Raw genomic sequence first — 25,168 nt, 5'->3', positions numbered from 1 at the left:
TATTAGTTGAAAGGTAAATTAATAATCAAACGAGATATAGATGTATTGTTTTATTAAATATATCTTCTTTCTTTCTTTATGAGGAAAAGCTAACAAATGTGAAAATGATTGATTTTTATAAAGGAAATAACTGCAAATATAATTATTTATTTTCAATAGTAGCAAGGTAGTAGCAAAGCATACAACTCGTAGTTCCGCTTTGAGGCCAATAAAACAACACGATCACCGGCGATACCGGCAATAAAACCCTCAGCGGAAAACGAGCAACTTGGCGAAACTCGGCGGATTTTAGCAAGGAAAGCAGTTTGGTACTTGGTGGATGTCCGTGATAAATCTAAAAATGCTCGGAGTGACCGAGGAAAGTGGTAGTTTTGCGAGGCGTGTACTGTATACATGGCAGAGTTCAGAATGATCCCAGAGAACAAGTTGGCTATTAGATTCATTAACAGTGTGACAGTTAAAAAAATCCCAAATCCAATGTACACTTACCTGTACCACTTTGAGGTTCCATGATGGGTGGTTTATAAGACCTGCAGCCTCTACTTGGCCAGCAACTGCCACTTGAAGCTCTGCGTATGTGGCTGAGTCCAGGGTGATACCAGGGAACAAGTCAGCAATCAAGCTCATAAACAATGGCTCATCTTCATCCACCTATAGCAAGCCAAAGAAATTAAAGGTTATAAAATAATAGTACCCCAGAAGATTTCACTGATACCTTTTTTAAATTCCATATAATTTTTTTATTAGAACTGAAATAGTGTTTTTCAATACCTCTTTTTCACCAACCATCTACTTAAAATTTCCAAAAGAAGCATTTAAAAAACTAGAATTCTGCTCTGTTTCTATCAGAAGTAGCACTTCACCATTTTTATAAATTTAACTGTAGTTAAGTTTAACCAGTATCTTTTTACGGAGTTGACAGTATAGAGAATCATGCTAGATTTGATTTCCTATATAGAAACATGTACATACTCCTGTCCATTATGGTAGAACATGAGATTTTTTTTCAAACTTGTCTAACTGCTCACAGATGTCTTATATTCATGTAGCCCTAAAACATACAAATACATACCAGTTTTGAGAGGTTCATATCCCTCAACACTCTCATCACAATTGTGCTCTCTGTATCATTGGGCCTGGCTCTCTTATTGGATCCAAGAGTTCTCAGTACTGACAAGATGTTCCGCAGACCAAAATCATAGTGGACCTATATAATCAAAACATTCCATGACCTGCACCTTTGGTATCAAAATGTTGTTTCAAATGAACTAACCAAGATTTTTTTCTCCATATTTGAGACTTTTGAAAGTGAATGTATGAAAATGACCTGGTAACAAAAAACTATACAGTAATATGTACCGTAAATGACTGGGTATTAGACGCACTTTTCTCTCTCAGAATTTGATGTAAAAAATGCCTGCGTATAATACCTAGTAACAATTTTTTGAACTTTTTTTCTGAGGTCGATTTCAATCCGAGAGTTTGTTTAGTTTTATGTAGAAAGGGATGTTACTCACGTCATATTGATCAAGTATATACGGGTTAAAACGGCAGTTGAAGATCGGGATACGGTATATCGTATGACGTTAATAATTTAAACAAAAATATTTTTCGATATTTATATTTAAGTTATTCAATATTATTTTGAATAATAAATTGAATTGAACAATAATTAAACATGCATATAAAAAGCAAAGTTTCGCACTGTCAAAATATTTTTTGTCAGTTGTATGATAACGATAAAGTGTGAAAAACTCGCATTGCCTTTTGTTCTGTTTAACATACCAATACTACAAATTGATGCGATAATGGTCTTGTTTTTTTCTCACATTTACGCGAACTTTATTCTTTTCTGTAGGTGTTGACATTTTGAGAACAAATCCATACAATATAAGGTTTATGCATAACTTAACTTCATTCACGACAGGTTATCTTATACTGTCAAAAAGAAATCATACATATTTTCATAAAAGGCACCTTTCAGTGCTATCCAGAAACAAATGGTCACAATCAGTTCTTTTAAGTGCCTTTCCTAACATAAAACGAATTAAAATGAAACACATTTTGCATTATCATTGTATGGTTTTAAAGATAACCATCAACATTTTCACGAAAAAAATATTTTTTGTCACTGTCAATAAACATGGTGGCCGAAATTGACAGATGTTTTTGACATATTTTCTATGCGTCCTTTAACCCCAAACATAGATCAAACGGTTTTTTCATGGATTTTTTTTGTCTGCGTCTTATACCCAGTCATTTACGGTAGATAAAACAAACTTACTTGCTTGGACAACTGTTCTTCACAAAGCTTGTATAAGGTGTAAAACTTCTGGGCCAGGAGCACGTTTTCCAGGAAACCACAGGCAGCCAGCTTCACTCTCATGATAATCTATGAACGTCATACTATGATTAAGGAGAACAAAAACATACAAATATGTAACAGTAAGTTATATCTATCTTTGTGGAGTCGTTGCTTAACAAAGTCAATAACATTGTTATAGTTTGTTTACCTGTCTGTCTGGCACCATCATGGACACTGTTCTGAACTGAACCTTCAAGTTCTCAGGCAACTCCTGTCTTCCAGCATAACCGGGGTTCTGTCAACAAAATTGTATTTATTGAGGTACATAAGCATGTAAAACGTTGGCATGTTCTTAAATATCTGTGTAGAGACACAAAAGTTGTATTCTCATTTTTAATGAAAGGTTACCATTTCTGATGGCAAGATTTGAGGAATGGTATCAAACAGCTCACCAAAGATATTGCGGGTTGAAGCCCCACCTGGCAAACATTCTAGTTTGGTATTGGTATATACCCAGTAGAACAGACTGAAGAGGGACCTACATCAATTTACAGTTGTTTCCACAAAATAGCTTAAAGAGATAACTTTAAATTAAGGGCATACACTCCAACCCAGGAAGGCCAAAAAAATCAATTCTATAGGGAGGTTCCTGTTTGTTTTTCTTTGTGTTAGTTCATGTTTAAATAGAACGGCCCTTAACTGAGAACAGTTTTATACCATGGTAAGAAAGAGCCCAAACTCTGGGTTAAGGTCCACATTGTCTCCGTCAGTGAACACAAACTCCTTCTTTCTATCCTTTTTGGCAGTGAGCACAATGTAGATCTGCTGAGCTGCTACTGACAAAACGGGTAGTTCTATTCTGTTGAACTCATCAAAACAGCCCCATGAGCCGGATTGGGCCAGTCCTGAAGGAATAAAGCAACACAGAAATTAAAAAAGTTCCATTTTCATGTTCTTGGCAATCACCGAGCACAATGTAGATCTGATAGGCTGTTTTTGTGAATACAGGCAGTTCTATTCTGTTAAACTCATCAAATCACCCCCTTGATAAAGACTGGGCTAAGGCTGGTCAAAGGTAAGCAACACTTGTTTCTCAAGCATCCCTACTCTCCAAATGCATAGAAGTTAAATTTTGTTTCATGTATTTAAAATTAAGTCTGTGCATTGGGGTTAATACATTTGAAATGTTTAAACTTTGACCAGCTTGAAACAATAGCATATTTTAAACTAGAAATGTGTCCATAGGACACGGATGCCCCCACTTCGATTTTTTGTCACAGAAAATAAGCCATAATGATTATTCAGGATAATCTGAGGGCCCTAACTCCTAAATGATTAAAGCGATTTCCATGGCTATCGAACTTGATCAAGATATTATGGTCACAAACATGTGTTAAAAGTTTGGTGAGGATTGAACAAACAGTTTTCAAGAATTAGATCGGAAACAATCTTCGGGACGTATTTTTCAAGTCTTTTTTTGCAAATAAAGGGCCGTAACTCCTAAATGACAAAAGCGATTTCCATGGCTATCGAACTTGATCAAGATATTATGGTCACAATCATGTATGTAAAGTTTGGTGAGGATTGGACACATACTTTTCAAGAATTAGATTGGAAACATATATTTTTGAAGTATTTTTGGCAAAAAAGGGCCGTAACTCCTAAATGACTAAAGCGATTTCCATGACTATCGAACTTGATCAAGATATTATGGTCACAAACATGTGTTTAAAGTTTGGTGAGGATTGGACAAACGGTTTTCAAGAATTAGATCGGAAACAATCTTCGGGAATTTTTGGCAAAAAAGGGCCGTAACTCCTAAATGACTAAAGCGATTTCCATGACTATCGAACTTGATCAAGATATTATGGTCACAAACATGTGTTTAAAGTTTGGTGAGGATTGGACAAACGGTTTTCAAGAATTAGATCGGAAACAATCTTCGGGACGTACGTACGTACGTCCGTACGTACGTACGGACAAGGGCAACCCTATATGCCGCCACTTTGTGGGGGCATAAAGATCAATAGGGTGCTCTCATATTCATTCCTTTTTTCTCTCATTATACATATCTAAAAATCTGTAAATCTATTCACAATGCTTCTCAAAATGCTCATACAAATTGGCACTATTCAGAAAACTGTTTCAAGCATATTTCATATCTGCTTCTTGCTGTAGTTACTAGCAATAAACAATACCCTTTCATAAAATCCTTTAGGGCCTACCTTTGTAGATCCTGCCCAGTCCTCTGAAGTCCATCTGATCGGAACAGTTGAAGACAACCACATACTTCCCCAGTGCCTTGCCCATGTCTTTTGTGGTTTCAGTCTTGCCCGTACCAGCAGGGCCGGCAGGGGCTCCTCCCATGGACATTCCTAGGGCCTGAGCCAGGGTGATGTAACATCTGCAGTGAAGGTCAAACGTCCACTTACACAAATTACTTATAAAATATTAGTCTAAGATAATAGCAATATCTTTATTGTCAAATTATACACAACTCAAAAAAAGTCTGCAGAACTTATAATTAAATACTGTTCAAAGCAATGGCTTTGCAGCGCACAATTTATTTCTGATTTATTTTTTAAGTGCATGAATATGTCTACCTTGACAATAGGAACATGGTTCCTTGCAAAATAAAGAAATGTTTTAAAAGTATGCTTTGTTGCAAATATTTCTATGGTAACATACAAGTAGGGCCAAATAGGCTCTATGTTTGATTTGGTACCTGTCAGTCAGTGGTGTAATGACCAGCCGGTCAGTACAGCCTAAGAACTCGTTCTGGTAGATAAAGTCGACATCAGTGATCTGTACAATACAAGTGTCTGTGTCCTCCTTGAAGTAGAAGCGGGCCTGCTTCAACCACTCAAAGTCTGTGGGAGACTTGATGTGCATTCTTGTCTGGATGAGGTAAAGAATAGGAGTCATGAAGTATGAGAGAACTTACCATATCAAGACTTCAAGATAAGGTGAATAATTCCGTAAATAAGCGAGATGATTCTGTACACTAATGAAGTTTGAAGTCAATCCCTAAAAGACTTAAAGTTCTGCTCCAGACAAGATTGCCAGGACGCACAAACACAAGCCTACCATTATTATAGCCCCTTGCATTTTTTTACAATTTAGCTTAGCGAGCTAATGTAGTATTTTTATTTTAACAAGGCAATGGACTTATGTTATTTTTTTTATCATTAAGATGTCCAACTAAACCATTTTAACTTACTAGATCATCAAAGATATCCCTCTGATGCACATGAATGGTGACAAGTGTTTCAAACTTGATTCTCTCCACCTTGGTAAGGTCATGTGTGGTCTGATCAATAAGCTTGTTCAGCATATCTAGGAAGCGTTGGTTTGTGGTTGGCATGATCTTCTTGTCTGCCCGGGCCAGGGTCAGGGCCTCTTCTGCATCACGTGTCCAAATCATTTGGATGCCCAGCAAACCAACCTGTAAATGCAATGAAGGGTTTGTTATCCAAAACAAAACTTTGCTGACATTCAAAATATTTAATGACTATGCTGATACAAGTTTATTTTAGATGAAAATTTTTTTTTGTTCAATTTTCATTTACCTGCAATATATAAGAGCATACCAAGTGCTTTTAAACAATTGAAAAAGCCCACAAAATATCCAAACATTCACAAGAAATGCTTGAACATACAGAGAGGTGTCCATAGAACCGTCCTGATATATGATACAATTACAACTTCTAAAGCTTAGCAAGCTAATGAGACATTTTTATAATTAATTTCTGTTACATTCAGCCTATTCCAACTGTGTGTCTTCTCATTTTAAGACTCATAGATACCTGTGCTTGGAAGTCGTTCAGGAAGCCTAGAAGTTCAAAGTCCGGATTTCCAATGGTCCTGAATGCGTCCCTGATCACACCGTGTAGCGATTTCATCTGTTCCCTGAGAATTTCTCCAAGCCATAGCTCAACATTGCCCTTGGCCATCACTGGCGTCTCCAGCTGACAAATGAAGCAGAGGCCTAGATTTAACTGTCAACTTTTATAACAAAGATTTTTCAACATATATCGACTCATATCAATAGCATCAACATGACTTGTTTTGCATAAAATTAGACTTTGTCAAATAATCAAAAGCATCTAAAAGAACTAAGCTACAACTATGGTCTTTTAAAATTTAGAGTGAACTGTGAATACAGACACTATTTACAAAAATGCAGTGAGTAAAAATTACATGGAACTTGTGTGTAAAGTTTTGAATGCATCATGTTGTATGTATTCAAGTATGATGCAGATATTGATTCAGTTAAACCATAGGGTGTTACAACCTAATTTTTGCAAAATACACCTACTATAATTTTTTCTCCCTCCCTGGAAATGACGGACAGTATCCTGTCGTAGTCTTTCTCGTGAAACTCCACCTTATTCACATTCTCAAACACTCCCAGCAAGTGAGCCTAAAGCGGGGAAAAGGGTTATCACAAGGGTATCATTGAAAACAATGTATGCTTCCATTGCAGGGTACAAATTCATAAAAGAATGTGTAAACAGGTAAAAAATACTTTTCAGGTTTTTTTTCAACAACCACTTATACTTTACGGCAATGGAGTTGGTTGTTGACAGATGCACAATCAATGTCAAGAGAATTCATGTCCAGAGATTTAAAAATTATTTATACCAAGGTAAAATATATTGGAAAGAGAATGACAGTGATCGAAATTAACACAAGCCCACAAGCCCTGCACTGGTAAAATGTCTTTCGGACTTGCTCAAATTCTGAATTTTATATAGCAGGGCTTGTTCAAAAATTTGATGCCAAACTATAGTATTTGAATTTGGGCTTATTCATCCAAAAGTCTAATTTCAATGATTTGAATGATTAAACTATATTTTTATACTTTGTCTTTCTGAAAAAAATCCTCAAATTAAGAACCTACCTGGATTGTATGTGAGTCACTGGCCTGACCAAGAATTTCTAGCAGGGATGGATCAGAAATGAAGAAAAACCGAGGGAATACCAGCCTCTTCTTCTCAAGGTACCTGAAATAGTTAAAGTTCTTGATCATAACTGGAGACAATTAAGTCCCATGTAAAAGATACCAGACCCTTTGTTAAGGGAAACTAACCAGTAGCAAATTAAGTAGGGAAAGCACAATGCTATGTGACAGCCCTAAGCAATTGCACAAAATAGATTATATAGATAGACCTTGGTAGCTCCCCCATTTTTTGTTTGACAATGAAAATTTCTCCAGGGGATGGACTCCTTGATTTAGACCTTTGTAAGTAGGTTATCGAAAAGACTTCCACACAAAAACAGTAAGTGTCCAACACTGTATACATCCCCACTATAAATTTATGGTATTGACAACAAATGTGTGTTCTAATAAGCCGTCCACCTACCCAGTGAGAGATTTCTGACAGAGCTCAAGTTGTTCTAGAAGATGGGGCAGAAGCTGACCCATGGTTTCGTCTGATGTACAGCACGCTACTACATTTGGCATCTCATGAGCCCGCACCATGATCTTCACCCAGGATTTGTCAATGTTCTGGAACCGCTTTGCTTCCTACAGTAGAAAAACAACCAGGACTTGCATTGTACTTTTCTTAGCCTTTTTTTAGAGGACATCAGACATCAGAATTTTAAAGACCAATGACAATACTCTACCATTAAACCTATGAAATACAAATGATTGAATCCAATATTTAAGCAAGGCCAAATGTCTCTTTATAAGGTATATATGAAAGTATTTGATTTCAAAGAAAGTATCATTCCATTTATGAGTTTCAGCCTTCATACAAATCTAGTTTTTATAGACGTTAAGAATTCAAACCTGTGGAAGCTGTTTTGCGATATCTCCTCCCACAAACACAGCTTCCAGATAGACCCAAAGGTTCTGTACAATAAGCCAGCTCTCCAGAATGTCTGTAGTGTTGGATAACTTGCCAACCCATTGCTGGATCTTCTTCTTGAAGGGGGCATTGTACCTGTAAAACAATGTGAATATGCAGTTTTCCTACATTTCATAGCAGGAGCAGTTGTCTTCACCTACCAAAGTTTAATTGAAAACATTTGAAATTACCTTGGAAGATTTTACTCCCCTTAGGCGACTTCAAATTAATTGCTATATTTTTATCTCCCTCTTTTTCCCCATCACTTAGATTTTAATGACACAAATAAAATTGTTGAACTAGGGTGTCTATTTGCATATCAGTCCAGTTCTGTCCAGGAATGACGTTAAATCATACCTACTGAGTCGACGTAAAACATTCAAATGTATGAAAGGAAAATTGTTACCAACATATTCATGGTTCATCCCCCCCCCCCATTTAAAAAAAAAAATGATGAAAATCTAGCAATTTGTTTAAATTGGCCTTAACAAGACTATTTCTAAAAGTATGGTCTATTTTATATATATATATAAAGCTATGAACCTATCACCAGCCATGTATAAACAACTTGATATGCACTACATGAATACAGTTTGTTTAAAGAGTATGAATACTCACCAGAACAGAATTTAGGGCATCATAATACTGGTCCAAACAGAACTGGAAAGCAAATTTTTAATAAGTAACTAAAAAACAAGTTAACAAAACTAAGAACAAGTTTCAATTTTAACTTTTTCAACTCTACAACACACTTAAGAACTTGTCAAACAAAACATCTAGCATCAAAGGTCCATGATTGATGTACCTGTTACTGAGTAAGGAGCTCAGAATCATGAGTGAGTCTTCTAGTAGTGCAACAATTTCTGAAGTCTCTCCTCCCTTCAGGAGAAGTTCTCCCCTGACTTTGAAATTGGCAAAGCTCAGTTCCCTAGCATTCCAGTCTGTGACAACCTGGGACAGCTTGGCTTCAATGTCTTTCTCTTTTACAGCCGAGATGCAGATGTCCTGAAATATGAAGAAATGTTTTCAGAAATATTATTCCAAATTTTTTTTACATTATGAGCAAGATTCGCAGCAATGTATGTTTCTTAGTCTTACCCAATATGCCATTCTCGTTTATCAAATACAGGATGTCTTTCTAGTGACATTTTGCATGATAAAAGAAAATGTCCACAATATGAATTATTTGGTCATTGTTATTTGATGCATTTGCTAATAAAGCAGAATAAACAATTCAAATTGATTAGCAAATTAATCTTTTAACACTATTTGTGTATTGGAATTCTATTGCAAAGTACAATACCTCAATATCTTCCTTATACTTAAGTAGTGGAGCCTTCATGATGTCTCTGAGAGTGAAGTTCTCTGAGTCAAAGTCAAATGTGTGACCAGTCAGCTTGGCCATCCTGTCCCAATGTCTCTCCTATAAAAAATATCACAAGCTTTAAACTAGACAAGGCAATAAGAAATCAAAAATAAAGTGAACTGATTTCAAGATTTAAGTTACAAAGGCAAGACTTTATAAGCGTTTGGTAATTCTCCACAAAACCATTGAATCACCATCTACCATTTTTTTTACTTTAAAGATGCTTCTTCTCACATTTGATGGATGGTGGTACTTCTGAAAGGGGTTTTAGTTAAACACTATTTTTGACACAGCCGAGACAGGTTTACAAACCTTCATAGCCTTGTTAGCCATCAATTCTAAGAGGGGACAGGATTCACTGAAGTCATCGATCTTCTTCTTCAGCTCCTGAAAAGCCTGCCATTCCTTCAGGGCCTTAGGCAGCCTGCGACATCTGACAGATACAAATATGTTAACTTAAAAACACTCTTCTGTTGTTGTTTTGTAGTCGAAAAATGGACATAACTCGTGACAGCTATTTAAGCCAGAGTTATGGGCCTATTTAGACTAGTGTGTAATGTCTCAGGCAACACGTCTATCAAGTTTCTTTTGAATATCTTGTATGGTAAAGGTTTAACTTTTTGCACAAGATAAAGGCTATGCCAATTCCTCATTTATCTTTTTCAAAAAGGAAGACAAGCTAAAAATCTGTTCTAGGTACAAAACAGCTCATAAGGCTATTTAGGAAACAGCCCCAGTGAAAGCATAAATAAAATACCTTTGTGCAAAACAATACCTATTCTGAAGGTCACTTAGTTCCTGGTTGATCTTCTCAATGTCCACTTCAGTCCAGAGAATGTCAAAGTATCCATTGATGCTGGTCATTACAGCTCCATACAGGCCATACAATTTCTGTAGGAGGTTTAGTTCCTTTTTGATGCGGGCAAGTGTGGGGTAGTCTGTAACAGTGAGGCCAAAGAGCTGCTCTCCAGCGCTGTAGATACTGAATTTGGTCCATAGATCATCAAACTGACTCTGAAAGATGGACAAACAAAAATGACACGCAGCTTTAGATGACTTAGTTATGAGTTTAAGTGTTTCAATATTAAGTGTTCAACTATATAACAATTGCCTACAATTTTTTTTTTTTTAAATAACAGAATTTGTTCAACCAACAGCGTACATTTCAAGAATTTGTATAGAAAAAGCTGAAATCTCAAATGTTCTATTTTTCATATCATATTGGTAGGAATTACCTCTTTACTGGGAAAACAGTACATTACTTTAAAAGCTAACATTTGATTTCCAAAAAACATTATACCTGGAACACTTGAAGTCTGTCATTAGCCTCCACTGGAGAGATGCCTTCTGCCATGGGTCCCTCCTTAAATATGGTTGTGAAAAACATTAAATCATGTAATTAAGCTAGGTTTTTGCCAGTGTTTCAAATCAAGCAAGCAGCCAAGTTTACATTGCACACTGAATTTTACGAAACAACTTCTTTAAAGGCTTGTAACAATGGTAAGATATACTTACTATGTCATAATTGAGTGTGTAGTCCCCAACATCTTTATGGAAAACCTCCACATATGACAGCAACTCCTTCTTAAACCCTGGTTGTAGGCGCACAAGGTTATCTTGCGTTTGATTCTGAAATGTGGAGTTAAGATCACAGAGCTATACTCAAATGTGCAAAGGAACGAAATGTATTTATAAAGCATAAACAGCAACATGTATAACAAGAGGCACATCAGTGCCTGTGCTCCACTGGCCAAAAGGTTCAAGCAAAGACCACCTAACGAACATTTTCGTCAAGTTTCATAGAAATACAATCATCAATTTTTGAGGAGAAGTTATTTAAAAAATTTTTTTACTTTAATAGCTCTGGCTGCCATGTTGTGCAGTGGACCGAAATGATTTGGGCAATTTGAGTAAAGGAGCACCAAACAAACATTTCTGTCAAGTTTTATCGAAAAAAGGTCATCGGTTTCGACGACAAGTCGTATAAAGTTTTTTTTATTTTTTAGCTCTGGCAGCCATGGTGTGCAGTGGACTGGAACCATTTAACAAATTTTGGTTAATGACCACCCAAGGAACATTTCTGTCAAGTTTCATCAAAATCTGATCATCGGTTTCTGAGAAGATGTTCTTTAAAGGTTTTTCTATTTTTTTTGCCCTGGCAGCCATGTTGTGCAGCGGACCGGAACCATTTGAGCAATTTTGGTTAAGGACCACCCAAGGAACAATTCTGTCAAGTTTCATCAAAATCTGCCTATCCGTTTCAGAGGAGATGTCGTTTAAAGATTTTGCTATTTTTAGCTGTGGCGGCCATATTGTGCAATGGACCAGAACCATTTGAGCAATTTTAATAAAGGACCACCCAAGGAACATTACTGTCAAGTTTCATCAAAATCTGCCAAACCGTTTCAGAGGAGATGTCGTTTAAAGATTTTGCTATTTTTAGCTCTGGCGGCCATATTGTGCAATGGACCGGAACCATTTGAGCAATTTTGGTAAAGGACCACCAAAGGAACATTCCTGTGAAGTTTTGTCAAAATCCGCTTATCAGTTTCAGAGGAGATGTCGTTTAAAGTAAAAGTTTACGCACGCACGCACGCACGCACTCACGACGGACAATCTGTGACGACATAAGCTCCATGGCCTTTGGCCAGTGGAGCTAAAAACATGACTATGCTTACCGTGAAAAATAATTAAGACTGCACTTTGACTAATAAAACTTATTACACATACCAACAGTTATTTATCAACAAGAGTACCCCAAAACTATTTTGCACATATACTTACAGCTATGAATATGAGTTTCTGGAAGGAGTATCTCATTGTGTCCACTTTGTCATGCTCCTCTTTAGGAATTGTCACACCGAAGTCATTCAGCATTGCATATGATTCCTGAAAGTAAAGATTGTGAGCAATTGCTACACATTGTATAATCTTATTTTGCATTTATTTACTATGAATATATTCAGGTTTGTCTATTTGCCAACTAAAAACATAACATTAACTCCTAAATCACTGTTAGTCTTGAGACATTAATTACAGCAACCACATTTAAACGTTACAAGTGTTATAACCTACAAGTATCCCTTATAATGTTGAGCCTCAACTATTTTTGTCAAATAAATGATACTACTAATAGGTGTATTACAGCTAATTATGGTTCAAAAATGTAAAAACTTAAATACCTCGATGGGACCAAGGGACATGTCCATATGTATCTGATTCTCTCGAATATCAGCGAGAGCTGTCATAGCCTGTCTCACATCTTCAAGGTCTCTGATTGGTCGACTGAGTCGCTTGCTGTTGTCGTCAATAAACATTAGCAGATCATCCAGCTTGATTTTGTAGTTGGCATTCAGTTCTCGGCCAAACATCAACTTCCACTGCTTGATTTCAACACGCAGGGCAAGCTTCAGGGACTCTAAAAAATGCAATACCTATGAGCTTTCAAATTGATGTATAAATATATATTAACATAAAGTTGCATCTAGGGTAATATAAATTTGGTCTAAAACTTATCCAAAATAGCAAATTGGCTGTCAGATCAGTCTCATCACAAGATTATACTAACCTGCATTTGGACTGGACACAATAGCACGATATCCTCCCCCTTTCCAGTTACGCTTAGTCTTTACTTTTCATACCAATTATGCCTTATAATATGACAATGCCAATAGCTGAGGGCTATTCTTTTTAAACAAACAATCCACCCAAATAAGGGGAAAAAAAAATTATAAAAGGGGAGGTTTTGTTTTTTGATTCTTAAAGTTTAAACAAAATTCTAAAGGACAATCCAATTTGAATGTGTCTCCTTGGGTTTGTTGTATGATAAAATGAAATTGCCCTGAACTATAAATACATAAAGCAGTATCCTTAATCAATGTTAATATATTTCTTAATATACCTGTAAAGAGTTCTATTGGCCCGACAATTTCAGATGTAGCAATATCATCAATGTTTGTTTCCAGCTTCTTGAACATGGTAACCTTGGCCTTGTACTCAGATAGGATAGGATTCTCAGCAGTAAATTCCTTCAAAAATAAAATATAAATCAGCACTTTTAATATAAAGACTTACAGCAACATTTGAGCCAGTGATCAGCTTGCCTAAAAGACTTTGTTGTTTCTACAACAAATTATTATGAACATTTCATACTCACAGTGTAGGTATTATGTTTATCTGCAAGTCAATTTTTTTTACACATTTCCTTTATAAACTCCAAGTTCTATATCCTGAAGTTGTTTAAACTTAGGGTTAATTTTGTGCATTACAAATGTAAAGATATATACATATATTTAGGTTTATAGAAATTATCAACATTTGGTTACTCACAGTGACAGCCTCCTGCCTGTCTTTCTCCCAGAGAAAGGCGTAGTCCGAGTATCTCTGTAGAGCCTCCAAAACCGACCCTTTCAACGAGGAGACAGCTGACGACATCATCATTACATATTTGGACACATCCTTATTCTCGGCAACAGGCTTGTAATAGGTCCTGATTGTCTGCTCTAGGACAATACAGTCTGAAATCCATGGATTAAAGGCATGGAGATCAGAACATTAAGTCTGAAAGCCAGGCAGTAAAAGCATGAAGTCAAAACACACAGTCTGAAAGCCAGGGATTAAAAACATGGAAGTCTAAACACAGGTCAAAGGCATTAAAATAAGAACATGAAGCTAAACACACAGTCTGAAATCCAGGGATTAAAATATAAAAGTCAGAACACAGTCCAATGGCATTAAAATAAGAACATGAAGCTGATGACAGTCTGAAATCCAGGGATTAAGAACAAAGAAGTCTAAGCACAGTCTAAAAGCCAGGGATTAAGAACATGAAAGCTGAACACATAGTCTGAAATCCAGGGATTAAGAACATAGAAGTCTAAACACAGTCTATAGGCACTGGAATAAGAACATGGTGCCGAACAGTCTGAAATCCAGGGATTAAGAACATGGAAGACTGAACACAGTCTAAAAGCCAGTGATTAAGAACATGAAGTCTGAACACCTTCTGAAAGTTATTAAGAACAGGGAATTCTGCACAAACTATGTATTGACAGATGGACAAATGGCAAAATTATATCTGCTGCAGTATGAAATGACTATGTTTACAAAATCATGCTCGGGCCTTATGGACAAATTTAAGTAATATTTACTGCACCCACTACCCAAGTTATGGAATTATATAAAAGTCCTTCAATTGAGTAATTGGTGTGGTAACAGTTTTAAAGCATTCTGTAAAGGACAGTATACAATAACTTGCAGGGCTTCTAAAAACCGGCAATTTGCTGGTCTGGACCGATTTTGACCAAGCCAGACCGATTTGAGTTTCAAAAAGTGTTAAAAAAAATCGGTCTGAAATGTTCTCATTTTTTTTTATAATTTCAGTCCAAAACGACTAAGTCAGTAAAAATTGTAATACACAAACATTCTTGGGTCATTCACACATTCAAAATTACCCCCAATAAGAGTGTCTTAGTTACCATCAGACCAATGCGACCAGCTGCTTTTTCCACTACACTGAACACTCTAAAGCCTATCTTTTAATTAACAGACTCTTGCAATCGGTCCAATCACATGTATTAGTAGGTCGCAGAAGACACAATTAAACAAACTATGTATTAATCATGTGCTTGCAGCTATCCTGATTAAGTGTTGAAATCGGTCCATATTTTCACATGGCAATATGCTATGTAGTCATCATTATATGATATATCCGTTTGTTGATTACCAAACTGTTAAATTTAAATTGTAATAGAGAAGCAATGCTAGTTAAAAACGGTTTTAAAGATAAATGCAATTGTCATTGTTAATTCGCGAAAGCATTAAAATTCCGAATTAATTAACCTATATCAACAGCGACACGCTTGATTAACTACAAAGTCTGTGAGCTGAGCGCGCCGCTTGCGTCATTTTAATTCGCAGTAATGAAATATTCGTCGATATCAAACTTATAGCTTGAAGCCCCGATTATAAATCTAGATATATATTACTATTCAAGATTATCAAATGAATATTGAACCACTGTAGAAGCATTAAGCAAATAAATCATAATACTGTTTCACTTTTTGTCGTCTGATCGCTTCCTGCCGGCCGCAGTTAATTATGATCGCAGTCTTTCTTGTTAAAAACGCCGCAGAACTCGATGAGAATCTCATTTGAATTAAGCTTTTTTCAATGACTATCTAAATCGGCTATGCTGGTATGCTGGCTCTAGAGCCCTCTTACGAATTGCCACATCGTGAAAAAATATTGACAGAAAATATGTCGCTAAAATGTGACATTTCTATATAATCGGACTTTTGAACAGGTCTTTCTTCTTTCCTTTTGTGTGTGTGTGTGTGTGTGGGGGGGGGGGGTGTCGCCTGGCCCGGCTTGACTGAGGTTCCACATATTTAGAAGCCCTGATAACTTGCATCTGTTTAACCCTTTAGGGCATGTATACGAGATAGGCCGACATAGCTCATTAGCAGATGTAAACGCATCTGGCCGACCCTATACACTACTGGATGTATACGCATCTCCCGCATATTTCAATAGGGTCATTTCAATACTTTCATTTTGCATCTTTCTTTTTGTAAACAATATCCTGGATGTTTAAAAATCTGAAGCTTAACCTTTTGTGTATTGATTTTCCCTGAAAATGTCGTCTGCTAAAACTTGAAGGTCAATATTTATACTGCCAATCACAGGTGTGAGATCCCACTGTGACGTAATAAAACCTCGAGGAATAGCAGTACTGTACAGTATGGAAATTCCCCCAAAACATTGATGCGTAGATAATATTTTGTGTTACAAACAATAGAAACAATAAGTAGCTGAGAAAATGATGAGTAAATTTTCTACTGAGCTAATCGATGGCCAGCATGGTTCCGGTCGTAAAATAGGTCAAGTAAACAAATTAGTGCAAGTGTTTGGTGATTTAGCTCATTTTATTCATTACTTAGAAAACATTTATCGGCATTCTTTTTGTAAAGAATTTTATGAGAGGGTAATAAAGTTAAACAGACACTCTGGACTGGATCTCTCAGCTGGACGACACCGGATATTCCTGCCACATTTTTGTGTATTATAAACAAGAACATCAATTGTCGGCTTTTAATCCAGATGGGTCTTTTTTATGATAGGGGTAATAAAATTTAGATCGATCCCAGCATTTTATTACCCTTTGATTTAATGCTATTATGACATTTCAAAGAAATGTTACAAATTCCATCTTGGAAATGCATTCACAGATGAAATAAAATAATTTTATATTTCATCATTGACACCATTTATTAGATAATTTAATTATCTATAAAAATTGTGTTCACATAAAAAAGATTTGGAAACAATTATCTGGAGTAATATTGATTTTAAGGTCATACTGCTGTATTCATTTGCTCATTTTCAAATATCCTGAAAAGTACCTATAGAGATAAGGACTGCTTATCAGTAAGATGGCTATTGACTGGGAGGTGTAATCTGGCCACTTGTCTATGTGCTAAAGGGTTAAGTAAATATCATTGTGAATTACATTGTTGTAAACATTTCTCACTTTCTTGAAGATTATAATATACATTGCAAAGGCAAACAATTACATTTATTATTAAAAAAATATTGGTATTTTCGATAATGTATCCAACTTTACCAGTGCTAGATTTTTTCTTAGAAGAAGAAAAGAAGTTTTCGATGGAGTTCCTGTCCTGACCCCACTGGAGAACTCCCTTGGAGACATCTAAAACCAGCTGACAGGCCTTGTTCAGAGTAGACTGTATGTCCTCAAGGCTTGGCTGCATCACCTGCATTTAATTAACAACAAGTATTTAGAACAGGCTTTAAGATTTATTACTAAAGTGGCCTCCAGAAGGCAGCTCAAGACAAAATGTTTTTAAGATGTAATCAGTGTTGAACAATGTGATTATTCTTTGAAAATTTATCAACTTTTTATTCCCTCAGACATTCTTCATCCTGATTCCTGAACAAATATCAAATTAGATCAAGAGAAACACTTCATTTGAAATTCCATTTCTATATCTATATCTTTGTGAAGAAGAGTTACTGTAATGCACTTACCACATTTGGGATAGCCAGTGTGATGTCAGCAGTGAAGAATGGAATCCTGATATCACTTGTTCCTCCAGAACCATCCTCAAAGTGAAGCATTCCACCGCCCCTACAGATTGTAATGCAAATTACCCAATCATCTGTCACATAACTCATCATGCAGTTCGGCTAAAACACGGTATTTGTCCATTTTATATTTTTTGGTTGTTATACATAGATTGAAGGAAAGTGTGTGATTTCAAACTTAATTCTTTGCAGCCAAAGCATGTAACCTAGTCCACTCCTGCTGGCCTCCAAATTTCAAGTGAAAATATCAATTTAAATTTGAGTAACAGCAAAAAACATATCCCAAAAATGGCCATTTTCAAGCGTTATGCTGTCTCATTTGATTTTTTTATATATTCAAACTGTTATATATCTATTTTGCATGATGATTTGGAAAAAATGCATTACCTCAGCTTATAGAAAATTTCAAGTGCGTGCTAAATTTTGGTGGGTAAATCAAGAAAATAGACAAATTATTACAGAAAATATGACTTATTAACATAAAGTGGTGCTTTTGCCAATTTTTCAAAATCACAATAAGTATCCCTTGTTATATGCATGAAAAACATTGAAAATTCACCCATTTACAAGTGATAACTGTTTTGTAAGACTGATTATTAATCAAACTTCCAACTTTTTGTTGCTTTGGGCATTCATGATTCACATTCTTAAAAAGAAGGAGGTTCACCTGTAAGATTTTCAGGGTTAAAAAATCTGTAGAGTCCGTAACCATGGGTTTGTATCTACATATGTATTAATGACAGAAATGTGGCATTCCACAAATAAAAACCTCTGTATGAGTATGTTTAATGGCTGAAATATTTTTGGAATATTTTGATTTTAAGTTGCATTTTTTTACATATTTAATGTTACGGACACTACAAAATCTGCCTTCAAATTTTGATTTGAAATTTCCATTGTTTTCAATAGCATATTTCCTTATATTTTTTCATGGTAAAAGCAATTTTTTTATTGTGCAATATTGCATCATCTTTTAACTATTGGAAAATACCAATAAAACGGCTGATGCAACAATATTTGTGATGAATTATTGCATCATCCAAAACAACCGCCTTTCTAAGAAATACAACAGTCCAGCTGTAATGATGGAATCAGCTAAGAAAATGGCTTATTTTGGGTAATAGTCGGTCAGATTCCAGCAAGAAGTCCTTTCAAATGGAAAACACTAAAGGCGTTGGTTCCAGTGATGCTCTAGGTATGTATTATCCTTATCTAAACATTCCATGCTATGTTACTAGGGTCCGTAACCAAAACCATATGTCTGTACATGATGCCCTGAATTAATGCAATTGTCCACATGAAATGCACATGTTGTGATGCTTATTTGTTGAAATTGCCATGCCCAACATATAACAAACTAAAATGGTCTTAACAGGTTGTTTAATGGAAATCCTATGACAGTATGACACACAATTTCATTTTGTGTAGCCTATTACGGAGCCGAGATGAAATATTTTTACATAAAGATTGGCGTGTATGCCAATGAATACAATCAGTGTTATAATATACAGATCACAGACACAGTGGATACTTGTTAAATGTACAGAATTGAAGCTTAAGTAATATTTGATTTGTACTTGTACTCAGGTTACAGACTCTACAAAATACGGCCACTTGTTTCTAAGTCTACTGTAAGTATGTTCAAAAACATTTTTATGAACAGAAACAATACAATTGAACCATATAGGGACATTTATACCTTTTGAGGTTTTTCTTTTCACAAAACCTGTCTTTATATGAAGATTTATATACCATATATATTAATATTCTAAGGTATACATTGAACCCAACCGTTTAAGGTTAATTAATATTCAGAATGTCTTTTTACAGAAGAGAGCCAAAAATCATCACTGCGATCCCGGAAACTTGAAAAAAATGCTGAAATGAATGCTGAAAAGAATGAAGACATAGAAAAGAAGCAAAAGGAGAAAAACAGGCTGAAAGTCAAGGCATGGAGAATGCGTCAGAAAACAGAAAACTCCACAAAATATTCTGAAATCAAAAAGAAAGACACAGAAAGAAAGAAGGAAGCTCGAATGAAAGTGAAACTCATGGCCAATTCAGATCCTGAATTAAAAGCCTCCTTAAGAAAGAAAAAAGCTGAAGAAATGAAAAGATACAGACAGAGAAAAAAGATGAAAACAACATGTTCTTCTGAAGATCCTGTTGTTAAAAAGAGTAAGAAACCGGCTCTGGAAGAAAAAAAGAAAAAAGCTGTGAAGCGAACACAAGCCTGGAGAATGCGAATTAAACTTAAGTCTCCTACAATTCCAATTGTTAACACAGTTGATGAAAATGACAGTCATGGAGAAAGCAGACAGAACAAAAGTAACTTATCCCGTGCAACAGTATACAGACGAGCGCAAATGGTGAAAGGCATTCTGCCTAGGACACCAAAGAAGAAAGCCGCCATTTTAAAGAAGCTTATTGAGTCACCTTCAACATCCACAGTACTTTCTGACCAAGGAGTAACAATGACACCAGCTTGTAAGAAGAAACTTGAAGTAGCAGATGCTATAGTGAATTCCTTGAAAGAAAGTATTTCCGAAGTAAACATTGGTGTTCGAAAAGACAGAGAAAAGAAACATGCATATGATGTAATACGTGAATCAGTACTAAGGAAATACAAAAAGATCACAGTCAGTAAATGTTTCAATGTGTCTTACAAGACAAGGAAGATGAGAAATGAATGGTGGAAAAAGAAACAGAGAAAAACAAGATGTGATGTGATAAGTGATCATGTGAAACAATCAGTGAAAGAGTTCTACCTGAGTGCTGAAATTAGCAGAGAGGTGCCATCCAAACGTGATGTTGTTAGAATCAAAACTCAGACTGGTATGAAAGAAACACTACAGAAACATGTGATGACAATGACACTAGAAGAAGCACACAAGTTATACAAAACAAGAAACCCCAATCATAAAATAGGACTTACATCATTCAGCAAACTAAAACCAGTTAATGTAAAGAAAGTGTCCGAGACAAGCAGACGGTCATGCCTGTGCCAGACTTGTTGTAATGTAGCCCTGAAAGTAGAAGCACTTACAACATTGAAACGAGTTGTAAAAGAGACTGACATGACAGAAGACATTAAGATTGATAAGAAGAGTCTGAGTGATGCAACATTCTGCAGCTATGAACAAGAGCCATCTTTAAAATGTGTGTCAAGAAATTGTGAAAAATGTGGAGTACAAGGCCTTCAAAAGTATTTGGCAACTATGGAAGAAAAGAACAGAGATGGGATGGTGTCATGGTATCAATGGGAAAGCATTGAAATAAAGAAATATGACAAAGTAAAGCGCTGCGTTTCTTGTGTGCCCAAAGAAGCTGATTTCAAAGTGTTTTTGACAGCTTTAGAGAAAGACATGATGGTGTACCCAGAGCATGCATTTAGAGCATCCTGGCAACAGAAACAAATGGGTGTATGTGTAGAGAAATTAACAAAGGGATCTGTAGCCATGGTAATGGATTTCAGTGAGAACTATGCATGTGTCTTCCAAAGTGAAGTGCAGTCAGGGTTCTTTGATAGAAACCAGGTAACTGTACATCCAATGATGTGCTACTATAAAGAAAGTCTTGATGACAAAGATGTTACAGTAAAACATGCCATCATTGGAATAAGTGAAGAAACCAAACATGATGCGGATTTAGCAATTGTCTTCGAGAATCAAGCCATTAAATTACTAGAAAGCAGAGGGGTGAAGATTGGTGAACTCCACGAGTGGACTGATGGGTGTGCAGCCCAGTACAAGGGGAAAAAGGCGTTTGCTGATATCAGTCTCAGAAAGCAGCCCAAAATGACTCGAAACTACTTTGAAACGTCTCATGGAAAGAATGTCTGTGATGGGTTGGGTGCAACTGTAAAGAATGCTTGTTATCGTGCTGTAATAAGTAACAGGAAAGTTCTTGGTAATGCTGAAGACGTTTACCAATTTTGTCAAGAAACTCTGAATATGGAAGTAGTGGACACTGTAAAAAGCACTCTGTCGAGAAGAGAATTTGTATTTGTTGAAAATGTGAATAGAAACCGACCAGAAACAAATGTACAAACATTAACTGGAACACGGAAGCTGCACTCTGTTAAGTCTGTTGGTAAAGACTATGAGCTGAACTCAAGGAAACTTAGTTGTTACTGTGATGCTTGTGTGAATGGTGTAACATCAAAATGTGAGAATGTAGACATAGTTAATAAGTGGGAGAAAAGAAACCTTGATGTTATTAGTAAAGTCCAAGAAAAACTAAATGTAAAGAAGAAACAACCATCTAACAAGGAGCAGCCTAAAGCAACCTGCAAAGAACAAACAAAAGGACAGAAACAAATAACTTTGAAAAGAAAATCGGAGACCAAGCAACCAAAAGCCAAGAGGAGAAAAATAGAAGAGACAGCAGCAACAACATCCCAACAAGATACAGCCTTTCAACCTGGTGATTTTGTTACCGTTGGGCTCAAACCGAGAAAAGGACCCATAAGTGTTTACGTTGCTGAAATTACAAGTAAATCTGAAACAGAATATGGGCTTAAATATATGAAGAAAGCTGGAAACGCATATGTGTGGCCTGAGAAGTCAGACGTTTCTCAGGAGCCAACAGAACATATCATTTCAAAGCTAGAAGCTCCTGAACTTGTCAATGAAAGAGGTCATTTTAAATTCAATACACAGGAACTCAGCAAAGTTAAAGTTAATCTGTTGAAAATACACAAACATGTGTATTTCAAATAGAAAATGTTGAGCATGTGTTGGTTCTTACAATGTGTAGAGTCCGTAACCGTAGTGCAGTCTATTTCTATCTCATACAAAAAATATGTTCTATTGATATAAACAGCAGAAACTGACTATACTTGATAGGAAAAGTGTTTATTTTAGAAAAAACAATGTGCTTGGGGCACTTGGTTCTACAAACTTTAAAAGTTACAGTTAAAGTTGTGTGATCATTTTTGTCAATTTTTAGAGTTCATCGCAACTGGGATGAAATATGTTTTTTTTTATGCTTATCTCAAGCAGAGATTTTATGCATTTGTTTGTTAACATTCTAATTGTTAGTTTTCTGTGTTAACCTGAATAATACAGACTTGTTTCCATTAAAATCTTTGTTGTTATATGCCTGTTGTAGTGTCTGTAACCTTACACTGACCTGTATGTAAAAGTCGCCAAAAAAATAAATTTATAAAAGCGACTGTAGGAAAACAAATATCATTTCCAATGACTGAAACTTTAAACTAAAAATGGACAAAATTTCATGGCCCTGCATGGAAGTTCATTTTTCCACCTTGGTGAGACACTTAGGTGGACAAATACCGTGTTTTAGCCGAGACTTGTACCTTGAGATGAACCATTTCCTTAGCACATCAGGGGATATATCCTTGTAACCCTTACACCAGGATGAGGTGGAGAGATTCTACCAGGCCATGATTGAATTGCAAAAAAGACTCCAAAATCTATGTCATACATAATACCATGAGAATTGTTACCAATTGTTTTCTCATCACATCCAGGGATATCATTAAGGGAGACTTCACTAGATAATGTTTGAAGTGAAACTTTAATATCAACTCAAAATATGTCCATAGGATGGCCCCATATGTTGCGTTTGTCACAGAAGCATTGGCCATTTTTTTTGTCTCTTCTCCATGCATGTGCATCAAATTATGAGTTCCATAACTTTATAACATCAAATACCCTCCTGAAAGATCTCATGAGTGTATGACTTATAATTTTGATGTTTTGAGTGACACATGTTCAAAAATGCCAATTTTTTGCTTATTCAATGACCATAACTCTGGTTTTACTACATGCAGTGGGAAACGAAAACCCCTGGTTCAAAACTTCATCACTGAAATAACATTCTGCCAAGGCTTCTTCACTCTAGGTTAAATAGTTTGGGAATTTTGAGAGACACAAGTTTGCATAATATTTAGACAGAATCACTGACAGATTAAGGCAAATCTATAATGCCCCCAGTGATTTTTTTCACTTTTTTTGTGAAACAGCCCATGCCTTTTCTTTTGTGAAATTTTAGCACGTTAAAGTTTTAAATTGTGAAAAATTAACAAAACGTTAAAATCTTAATTCTGAAATACAATAGTGTTATACTCGAACATATAGCCTGATTTAGTGTCTGTATTGACATTAAAAGAATAATAGACAACAATGAAACTTTGATAATTGCATATTTATGAAATGTTAAGATAACAGCTTTGTAGATTCTTGATTTTCAACTTCCTTTTCCTGTATGATTTGAAACTGTCAACAAGACGTTATAAGGTTTCGTCATCTAGATCATGTTGAATGTTAGTTACACGCATGATAGCATCAAATTTTTTTTTCAGTTAGTCTGTTTTAAATGTCATCTGTTTAAAAGCGGAAAATATTGTTGGTGTACCGGCAGCATGGATCTTTTTCTGATAATACTTGCCATTTCTTGACATTTTGCCGATAAATATCGATTTGTTTTCAAATTTTGCTATGTCAATTTGCTCCGCATGACCAAGCGCTTTACTTGGGAGCGTCTACTTGATCGGGTATCAATAAAAGCGGTCATACGGTATTCTATATGTATGCGAATTCGCAATCGCAGATCGGTAAATATTTCGACTAAAATCTTCAAAGTCAAATTGTTATTAAAAAAATCACTGGCCCCCCTCCCAATTTTGTGGGGGCATTATAAAAAATGTTATTTCATACATTAAAAGAATTGTTTCCTCATCACATCCACTGAAAGCCTTGAAGCCCTGAGGAAAGACATCACCAGAGGAAGTTTGGGGTGAAACTTTAATATCAATATAATATGTAACTCATACATACCTTGAGAAGAATCGTTTCCTCATTACATCCAGTGAAATCCTTGTAGCCCTGATAAGGGATTCCACAAGGCGATGTTTGAAGTGCTCAGTCAGCTCTACACATGCGTCCCTGATCATCTGTTCATCACTCTGCTCACTGTCATCTGTAGACCCGACCTCTGTACTCAATGGGATGGAGCCATTGGTGGTGGCTCCAGCTATAAAGTATCAGAAACAGGTTTACTTTCAATGATTAGTTCACAATTTTTGTTTGTCTCATTCAGTTACACAATGGACACAGATGACATTATTTTTAAAAATATGTAAATTATCATGTAAAAACTGGTATTAAAACACCCATATGAGAACTAGTAGCTAGATAATGTTTGTCAGTGGCTTTGGACCATGCCAGTTCCCAACACATAATGACATCACAAGACATCAGTCTCACAAATAAGTGAATAAGTACATATAAAATGAAATCAAGTTTTGATTGAATACATACAAAAGCTGGCTTCTATAGAGTGTTCATCTGCTGACCCAGATCCAGCCAGTGCCTGATGCATGAAGATGTTGACCAACTCTTTGACAGCATCTTCTACAGCTTGGTTCATCTTGTTCAGGTCCTTTGCAACTGTGTCTACGTACAACTTTGAAAGAAAGAGTATATGCCATCAAAATGATGACCTTAACATACTTCAAGTAAACCGTATTTTCACTAAGAGCATAAGTCAAAGAGGGACAAATTTTATTGG

General features: G+C 35.9%; 1 protein-coding gene across 1 annotated transcript in view; it reads right to left on the bottom strand.

Moving 5' to 3' along the window:
* The window catches only part of LOC128230224 (dynein axonemal heavy chain 8-like), a 63,023-nt gene extending 38,504 nt beyond the window's left edge, over nucleotides 1-24,519 (bottom strand). The window contains exons 1-26 of the mRNA XM_052942320.1: nucleotides 24,436-24,519; nucleotides 17,576-17,675; nucleotides 17,151-17,301; nucleotides 13,856-14,043; nucleotides 13,428-13,554; nucleotides 12,709-12,944; nucleotides 12,311-12,415; nucleotides 11,042-11,155; nucleotides 10,827-10,889; nucleotides 10,302-10,540; nucleotides 9,839-9,959; nucleotides 9,464-9,583; nucleotides 8,966-9,165; nucleotides 8,103-8,256; nucleotides 7,672-7,835; nucleotides 7,209-7,311; nucleotides 6,624-6,728; nucleotides 6,112-6,273; nucleotides 5,526-5,750; nucleotides 5,031-5,203; nucleotides 4,531-4,709; nucleotides 3,023-3,210; nucleotides 2,514-2,600; nucleotides 2,285-2,392; nucleotides 1,073-1,207; nucleotides 490-651 (exon numbers count right to left, since the gene is read on the bottom strand). Of these exons, the coding sequence (XP_052798280.1) occupies nucleotides 490-651; nucleotides 1,073-1,207; nucleotides 2,285-2,392; nucleotides 2,514-2,600; nucleotides 3,023-3,210; nucleotides 4,531-4,709; nucleotides 5,031-5,203; nucleotides 5,526-5,750; nucleotides 6,112-6,273; nucleotides 6,624-6,728; nucleotides 7,209-7,311; nucleotides 7,672-7,835; nucleotides 8,103-8,256; nucleotides 8,966-9,165; nucleotides 9,464-9,583; nucleotides 9,839-9,959; nucleotides 10,302-10,540; nucleotides 10,827-10,889; nucleotides 11,042-11,155; nucleotides 12,311-12,415; nucleotides 12,709-12,944; nucleotides 13,428-13,554; nucleotides 13,856-14,043; nucleotides 17,151-17,301; nucleotides 17,576-17,675; nucleotides 24,436-24,458 (3,732 nt within the window). The 5' untranslated portion in view covers nucleotides 24,459-24,519. The remainder of the gene's footprint in view (nucleotides 1-489; nucleotides 652-1,072; nucleotides 1,208-2,284; nucleotides 2,393-2,513; nucleotides 2,601-3,022; nucleotides 3,211-4,530; nucleotides 4,710-5,030; nucleotides 5,204-5,525; nucleotides 5,751-6,111; nucleotides 6,274-6,623; nucleotides 6,729-7,208; nucleotides 7,312-7,671; nucleotides 7,836-8,102; nucleotides 8,257-8,965; nucleotides 9,166-9,463; nucleotides 9,584-9,838; nucleotides 9,960-10,301; nucleotides 10,541-10,826; nucleotides 10,890-11,041; nucleotides 11,156-12,310; nucleotides 12,416-12,708; nucleotides 12,945-13,427; nucleotides 13,555-13,855; nucleotides 14,044-17,150; nucleotides 17,302-17,575; nucleotides 17,676-24,435) is intronic.
* Between the last annotated feature and the right edge of the window lie 649 nt (nucleotides 24,520-25,168).

The sequence above is a fragment of the Mya arenaria genome, chromosome 1 (assembly GCF_026914265.1).
Source record: "Mya arenaria isolate MELC-2E11 chromosome 1, ASM2691426v1".
NCBI classification, from domain to species: Eukaryota; Metazoa; Mollusca; class Bivalvia; order Myida; family Myidae; genus Mya; species Mya arenaria.
This window is presented reverse-complemented; position numbering and strand designations above follow the sequence as displayed.